We start from the raw sequence: 8,400 nt of genomic DNA on the forward strand, positions 1-8,400 counted from the left end.
TGAACCGGTAGACCTAATGTTGGTAGCCCTTCATAGTGAGTCTAGAAACAAATGTGATGATAAACCTTGAAGCGGTAGACCTAATGTTGGTGGCCTTTTCTTGGAAAGTCAATGAGCTATCCATATAATGTACCTTGAAGTGGTAGACCTAATGGTGGTGGCCCTTTTAAGTGTAATGTACTTTGGGTCGGTAGGCCTAATGTTAATGGTCCTCTCTAGTACAATAATGTAATGTAAATGAAACTACTCTATGGTAATGTAGGCTAAGTATCGAGAGGATATGGTAAGATGGAAGTTCTCCCTACGTTAGGCCGGATTTCAATGAACATCTTTCTTATCCCATAACTATGTGCCCACATAGGTCCTAGCTACTGGATCCACTTAAGCTAAATCTACCGGTCTTACCTTAGGCAAGTATACCACCTCTTTATGGTGTGGGGCTTCATGACACCAAATTCCATGTATAGCTCACATGGTCTATGTCAGCTAAATGCGTGTTCCCATCATGTGAGATGTGCATTATGGTTTCTTAAGGAGTTCTATGAAGTGTGGGTGGTAGTATGGAATGTCATCCATGCATTACACGAGTAAGCTTTGAGAGGGCTATAGTGCGTTCTCTAAGGTCTTAATGACTAATGTATGAAATTGCTCTAAATGAAGTTAATGAAGAATGTTGACTCTTATATGCTTAATGTAATGATGAATGCTATACTTGGATTGTATTATGAGTTACTTCCTTGTCATGCCTTAAGTAATGTTTATGTCTCTTATGTATGAGTATTGTATGAAGATGGAAATAATGAATGGTAAGTTCACTTTTGGTGGCCTTAATGTGGTATCTATTGTGGATGGTGGTATGGGATGCTATTCATACACTGCCCAAGGTATGGCTTAGGGTTACTTGAGGTGAAAGCTTAATGTAATGAAATGTTATGTATGTTGATTATGTTCAAATGTGAAGAAATGACTTGTATATTGATTATGGTTGTATATTATGCCTCTTATTCTTATGTTCAGGAAGTTTTCTCAAATTGGCATATATCATGACTTTCAAACAAAATGTCCATTTTAAGCATGTTTTTGCATGGCTATGATACTTAGTACTTAATTGTGTTAACCCATATTTCTCTTACTTTACTACAAGTATAGGTTCCGGCAAGTGAGTTGCTTTCTCTCTAATACAAGGAATTGGATTTGAGATTCTCCAAGACTAAGTGGTATGTCCTGATAGATCGAGGACAAGTACTTGATGTTTCATTTCTTTCATGTATAAGACTATTGTTAGACTTTCGATTGTAAAGTGTCGTGACCCTACTTTTGTTTCGGATATTGTTTTTAGATGGCCATGTGAGACAATAGACTTCTTTTGTTTTAAATAAAGTTTCGATTGTATGGATTTAAATGAGTTCTAATTTTGTACCATTTTAGTTATATCGAAAGTTATGAACACTACGAGGCTTGTATGAGACTTTTTGGGAATGGTTTTTAGGATTGATGTCTCACAGGCCACATCTAGTAGAGTCATGTTCATCGGTGTGAGTTGCGACACATCTATGAGTGAGAGGCTATAGGACGGTAGGAAGTTACACTTTTTTAATTATTCTTGAAGTTGTGCCATGGAGTCTAGCTCTATAAATGTCCTTTTCCTAATCCTTCTCTTGTTTTTATAGGATATTAATACAAGAAGGACTATTGCAAGGTGGGTGGAAGAGGAGATTGTGAATGAGGGAGTTCCTCCCCAAGATCCTCAAGATCCTTAAGGTGACCAAGTTCCTCAAGGCAACCAAGTTCCGGTTGAAGCTCCGGCCATGACCAATGAAGAGATTAGGTCAGGTTTTCTAACCTTAGCCGAAGCCATGTAGGTCCAACTTAATCGGGATGTGGGGCCTAGAGTGAATTCTATTGAGAGTGCTATGGCTTCTAGGTTGAGGGACTTTGTGAGGATGAATCCTCTGGTATTTCTTGGTTCTAAGGTGGAAGAGGATCCCCAAGCGTTTTAGGATGAGGTGTATAAGATAGTCAATTCTATGGCGGTGACTTCTAGAGTAAAAACGGAACTAACTTCTTACCAATTGAAGGATGTTTCCCAAGTTTGGTTCACTCAATGGAAAAGCAATAGGCCGGTAGGAGCGGATCCTATAGAATAGGAGGAGTTTAAGAAAGCATTCCTTGGTAGGTACTTTCCCCATGAGAAGAAGGAGGTTAAGGTGGATGAATTTATCAACCTTAGGCAAAGTAGAATGAGTGTGGAGGAGTATTCCTTGAAATTTACCCTATTGTTTAAGTATACTCCATCTTTGGTGTCCAACCCTAGGGATGAGATGAGTAGGTTTGTTACCGGTGCATCCGACCTAGTTGAGGAAAAGTGTCGTACGGCAATGCTCCATGATAAGATCAACATTTCTAGGCTTATGATGTATGCTCAATCTATTGAGGAGTCCAAACTGAAGAGGAAGAATAGGGAGTTAAAGAGGTTTAGGTCCGATGAGCAAGGTTAACCTAGGTTCAAGAAGAGACCTCTAAACAAATATTCTTCAAGCACTCCTAATCTTAACCAAGAGAGATGTGGTGGGCCTCCATTTGGTAAACCCACTTGTCACAATTATGGAAAGAAGCATTATGGGAAGTGCCTAGAAGGTACTAGTGAGTGCTATGGTTGTGGAAAGAATAATCACCAAGTGAAATATTGCCCTACTATTATGGCCAAAGGAAGGGAGGCCAAACAAGATTCTCTTGATGGGTCGGATCCTAATTCTCCCAAGAGAAAATGTTTCTATGTGCTTCAAGCTAACAAGGTCAAAGGAGCTAATCCGGATGAAGGCACCGGTAAGTGATAGTTCCTTATAGATGTGAATGTTGTATTGAGGTCCTTATTTTATTTTCATGTTAGCCTTTGTTGGGTTTACTCCTAAGTGGGGGATAGTATGTTGAATAGTAAGGTTGTTAAGAGTTTTGATATCCTTATCTCTTTCCTTCTATTCTTATTCAAGCTTGAGACCAAGGGTTCCTTGTAGCTTGTTTCATATTTTGAAGTCATGTGTGAATATGTGTTTCCATGGTCTCCTTATGTTATGCATGTTCTTTATGAGTTTATGTTTAAATGAGAAATTGAGTTTTTCATGAATTATGTTCCTCATGTTGATATGCGTTTAGTATGAGTTGTATGTATGCTTCATGAGGTTGCATTGATGAACAAGCCTAAATGTGCTTTTATGAAGAAATTGCCTAATGTGCTTAATGATGTTATGATGATAATGATATGAGTTGGAGAAGGTAACTCCTCCTATGAAATGAGAAATGTTGAAGTAATGATGCATAATGAGTTTGTAGATGTAGTTCCTTCCTTCTTGTGCTGCATTGAGCTTATTGATGTGGAGTTGATGTTTCCTCCTAGTTTTGTGCATTGTTTATGATGTTGCATGCATGATTGGTTGCTAGTCTTGAGTCGTTAACCCCATAATGTGTTTAAAGTGTCATTCGAGGATGAATGTTCCCAAGTGGGGATAATGTAACGACCCGTAAAATGAATAGGTGAAACTAGAGCCTAACTAGTGTGTCTTTGAATTGTTAGGGGATTTCTTGTTGAATAATGTTCTCCCGAGCTTATGTTGAGGGGTTTAGGGGTTACACGTCATGGTACAAGTCCCCAAGGACCACCCAAGGGATCTTTGTGGAGAACCCTAAGCCTAAACCCCAAGACCCCAAGAAACCAAAAAGCGGGAAATTTGGGATGACCTACGGATGGGGACCTACACCCCGTAGGTCAATCCACCCCCCGTGGATGGCCTCCGTATGTCAAGGTCCCCAAAACCATGTTGCAGCCACGAACCACGAAGTGACAGCATGGTCTGTGGGTGGAGTTTCGTGGATGGCACCTGTGCTTGTTGTCAAGCTCGGCCATGGTAAGGGTCGTTTATTAAATTCCTCTTTTAGTTAGTTTAGTTAATGGACGATTATTATTGGTTGATTAACATATTTTAAGGCTTTTTAAAGTATTAAAACACATTTACAACTCATTATTTCAAAACCCAAAATACAAACCTCCCCTCTCTTCTCAAAAGTTCTCTCTCTAGAAACCTCTGTTGGAGGTGAAGGAAGCAAGCTTTGAAGGTCAAGTTTTCAACATTTTCATGTGATTTTCGTGGATTTCTTCCATAAATGGTATGGTATTCTTCATCCTTGACTTAGTTTCTTTAAAGGAGCCAATTTCAAAAGTGATTTTAAATCTCCAATGTTTCCCCAAAGACCCTGGTTTTAAATCTTCGCATGGGTTCGATTCTAAAAGTTTTCCAAAGGCTTCATTATATTGAGTTATGAATGAATTGTGGATTTAAAGATGAATGAAGATGATTTCTCCATTGAACCCATCTTTTCCCCCAAATTCTTAAGTTGTGAATTGTGATTGGGAATTGATTGATCATGAAAGTATGTTGAATTTTTTATGTTTATATTGAATTAGTTATTGAATTGTCTCAATTTTCTTATCTATTGTAGTATCTTCGATTTATGGGTTAATGTTGGTTTATAGCGTTGAAAGGCAAGTTCATGAAAGATCTATGTATGAATGTGATGTGAAGTAAATATGTGTGATCTCAATGAAATTGTTATGATCAGGTTTAGAATGAAATAGTGTTATGATTGAAAGCATATTCTCAATTAACTCTCATGAATGATGATGATAAAATTTGAAGGGTTTTCATCTATATGATGTATATCTTGAATTGGTAGGCTTATGCATCCTTTTCTTGAATGAATGAAAGTAATGTGAATATTGTATCTTGAATTGGTAGGCTAAGGCATCCTTTCTTGTATTGATGAATGTGATCTTGAATGAAGTATCTTGAATTGGTAGGCTAAGGCATGCTTTTCTTGTATGATAAATGTGTATTAACTAAATTATCATAGCATCAGTAGACCTATTGTTGGTAGCCCTTTCACAAATGACTAATGAATGTAATGATAATCTAGAATTGGTTGACCAAATGTTGGTAACCCTTTCCTAAATGAATGTTGAAGTATTCTAGGCTATGACATGAACCGATAGACCTAACGTTGGTAGCCCTTCATAGTGAGTCTAGAAACTAATGTGATGATAAACCTTGAAGCGGTAGTCTAATGTTGGTGGCCCTTTCTTATGTGAAATAATGAAACTTGAAGCGGTAGAACTTATGTTGGTTTCCCTTTCTTGGAAAGTCAATGAGCTATCCATATAATGTACCTTGAAGCGGTAGACCTAATGGTGGTGGCCCTTTCAAGTGTAATGTACTTTGGGTCGGTAGGCCTAATGTTGTTGGCCCTCTCTAGAACAATAATGTAATGTAAATGAAACTACTCTATGGGAATGTAGGTTAAGTACCAAGAGGATATGGTAAGATGGAAGTTCTCCCTATGTTAGGCCGAATTTGAATGAACGTCTTTATTATCCCATAACTATGTGCCCACATAGGTCCTAGCTATTGGATCCACTTAAGCTAAACGTATCGGTCTTACCTTTTTCAAGTAGACCACCTATTTACGGTGTGGGGCTTCATGACACCAGATTCCATCTCTTGCTCACATGGTCTATGTTGGTTAAACGCTTATTCCTATCATGTAAGATGTGCATTATGGTTTCTTGAGGAGTTCAATGAAGTGTAACTGGTATTATAGGAGTCCATCCATGCATTAAACGAGTAGGCTTGGAGAGGGCTATAGTGAGTTCTCTAAGGTCTTAATGACTATTGTATGAAATTGCTCCAAATGAAGTTAATGAAGAATGTTGACTCTTATATGCCTAATGTAATGATGCACGGTACACTTGGATTGTATTATGAGTTATTTCTTATCATTCCTTAAGTAATGTTTATGTCTCTTATGTATGAGTATTGTATGAAGATGGAAAGGATGAATGGTAAGTTCACTTTTGGTGGCCTAATGTGGTATCTAGTGTGGATGGTGGTATGGGACGCTATTCATACATTGCACAAGGTATGGCTTGGGGTTACTTGAGGTGAAAGCTTAATTTAATAAAATGTCATGTATGTTGATTTTGTTCAAATGTGAAGAAATGACTTGTATGTTGGTTATGGTTGCATATTATGCCTCTTATTCTTATGTTCATGAAGTTTTCTCAAATTGGCATAAATCATGACTTTCAAACAAAATGTATGTTTTAAGCATATTTTTGCATGGCTATCATACTTGGTACTTAATTGTGCTAAACCATATTCCTCTTATTTTACTACTAGTGTAGGTTCCGGCAAGTGAGTTGATTTTCTCTCTAGTTCAAGGGCTTGGATTTGAGATTCTCCAAGACTAAGTGGTATGTCCTCATATATCGAGGACAAGTACTTGATGTTTCATAACTTTCATGTAAAAGACTGTTGTTAGACTTTTGATTGTAAAGGGTTATGACCCTACTTTTGTTTTGGATATTATTTTTAGATGGCCATTTAAGACAATAGACTTCTGTTGTTTTAAATAAAGTTTTGATTGTATGGATTTAAATGAGTTTTGATTCTGTACCATTTTCCTTATATCGAATGTTATGAATGCTATGAGGCTTGTATGAGACTTTTCGTAGTATTGTACGTTGTGTCGCATCTAGGGTATACACTTGGGTCGTGACAAACATGGTATCATAGCATAAGGTTATGCGAATGGTTTTTAAGATTGATGTCTCACAAACCACGTCTAGTAGAGTCTTGTTCATTGGTGTGAGTGCGACACATATATGAGTGAGAGGCTATAGGACGTTAGGAAGTTACACTTGTTTCATTATTCTTGATGTCGTGCCATAGAGTCTAGCTCTATAAATGTCTTTTTCCTAATCCTTCTCTTCTATTTATAGGATATGAATACAAGAAGGACTACCGCAAGGAGAGTGGAAGAGGAGATTGTGAATGAAGGAGTTCCTCCCCAATATCCTCAAAGTCCTCAAGGTGATAAAGTTCTTCAAGGCAACCAAGTTACGGTTGAAGCTCCGACCATGAGCAATTAAGAGATTAGATCGGCTTTTCTAACCTTAGCCCAAGCCATGACGTCCCAAGTTAATCGGGATATGGGGCCTAGAGTGAATTCTCTTAAGAATACTATGGCTACTAGGTTGAGGGACTTTGTGAGGATGAATCCTCTGGTATTTCTTAGTTCCAAGGTGGGAGAAGATCCCCAAGAGTTTTTGGATAAGCTGTATAAGATAGTCAATGCTATGGGGGTGACTTCTAGAGAAAAAGTGAAACTAGCTTCTTACCAATTGAAGGATGTTGCCCAAGTTTGGTTCACTAAATGGAAAAGCAATAGGCTGGTAGAGCGGGTCCTATAGAATGGGAGGAGTTTAAGAAAGCATTCCTTGTTAGGTACTTTCCCCATGAGAAGAGGGAGGTTAAGGTGGACAAATTTACAACATTAGTCAAGGTAGCATGAGTGTAGAGGAGTATTCCTTGAAATTTACCCTATTGTCTAAGTATGCTCCATCTTTGGTGTCCAACCCTAGGGATAAGATAAGTATATTTGTTACTTGTATATCCGACCTAGTTGAGGAAGAGTGTCGTACGGCGATGCTCCATGATGACATGAACATTTCTAGGCTTATGGTGTATGCTCAATCTATTGAGGAGTCCAAACTTAAGAGGAAAAATAGGGAGTTGAAGAGGTTTAGGTCCGATGATCAAGGTCAACCTAGGTTCAAGAAGAGACCTCCAAACCAAGAGTCTTCAAGAACTCCTAAGGTTAACCAAGAGAGAGGTGGTGGGACTCTATTTGCTAAACCCACTTGTCACAATTATGGAAAGAAGCATCATGGAAAGTGCCTAGACAGTACCAGTGGGTGTTATGGCTGTGGAAAGAATGATGACCAAGTGAAAGATTGCCCTACTCTTACGGCCAAAGGAAGGGAGGCCAAACAAGCTTCTCTTGATGGGCCGGATCCTAATGCTCCAAAGAGAAACCATTTTTATGTGCTTTAAGCTAACAAGGACAAAGGAGCTAATCCGGATGAAGGCACCGGTAAGTGATAGTTCCTTATAGTTGTGAATGTTGTATTGAGGTCCTCATGTTGTTTTCATGTTAGCCTTACTTGGGCTTACTCCTAAGCGGGGATAGTATGTTGAATAGTAAGGTTGTTGAGAGTTTTGATATCCTTATCTCTTTCCTCCTATTCTTATTCAAGCTTGATACCAAGGGTTCCTTGTAGCTTATTTCATGTTTTGGAGTCATGTGTCAATATGTGTTTCCATAGTCTCCTTATGTTATGCATGTTCTTGATGAGTTTATATTGAAATGAGAAATTGAGTTTTGATGAATTATATTCCTCATGTTGATATCCATTTAGTATGAGTTGTCTATATGCTTCATTAGGTTGAATTGTTGAACATGCCTAAATGTGCCTTTATGAAGAAATTGCCTAATGTGATTAATGATGTT

At 38.2% G+C, this 8,400-nt stretch overlaps 1 protein-coding gene across 1 annotated transcript; it reads left to right on the forward strand.

Moving 5' to 3' along the window:
* Positions 1-7,039: 7,039 nt before the first annotated feature.
* On the forward strand, positions 7,040-7,943 carry LOC125855918 (uncharacterized). Its single transcript, XM_049535566.1, has 2 exons — positions 7,040-7,282; positions 7,593-7,943. The coding sequence occupies exons 1-2, from the start codon at positions 7,040-7,042 to the stop codon at positions 7,941-7,943; spliced, it is 594 nt and encodes a 197-aa protein (XP_049391523.1).
* The last annotated feature ends 457 nt before the right edge of the window (positions 7,944-8,400 follow it).

Source organism: Solanum stenotomum, chromosome 2 (assembly GCF_019186545.1).
Source record: "Solanum stenotomum isolate F172 chromosome 2, ASM1918654v1, whole genome shotgun sequence".
Classification (NCBI taxonomy): Eukaryota; Viridiplantae; Streptophyta; class Magnoliopsida; order Solanales; family Solanaceae; genus Solanum; species Solanum stenotomum.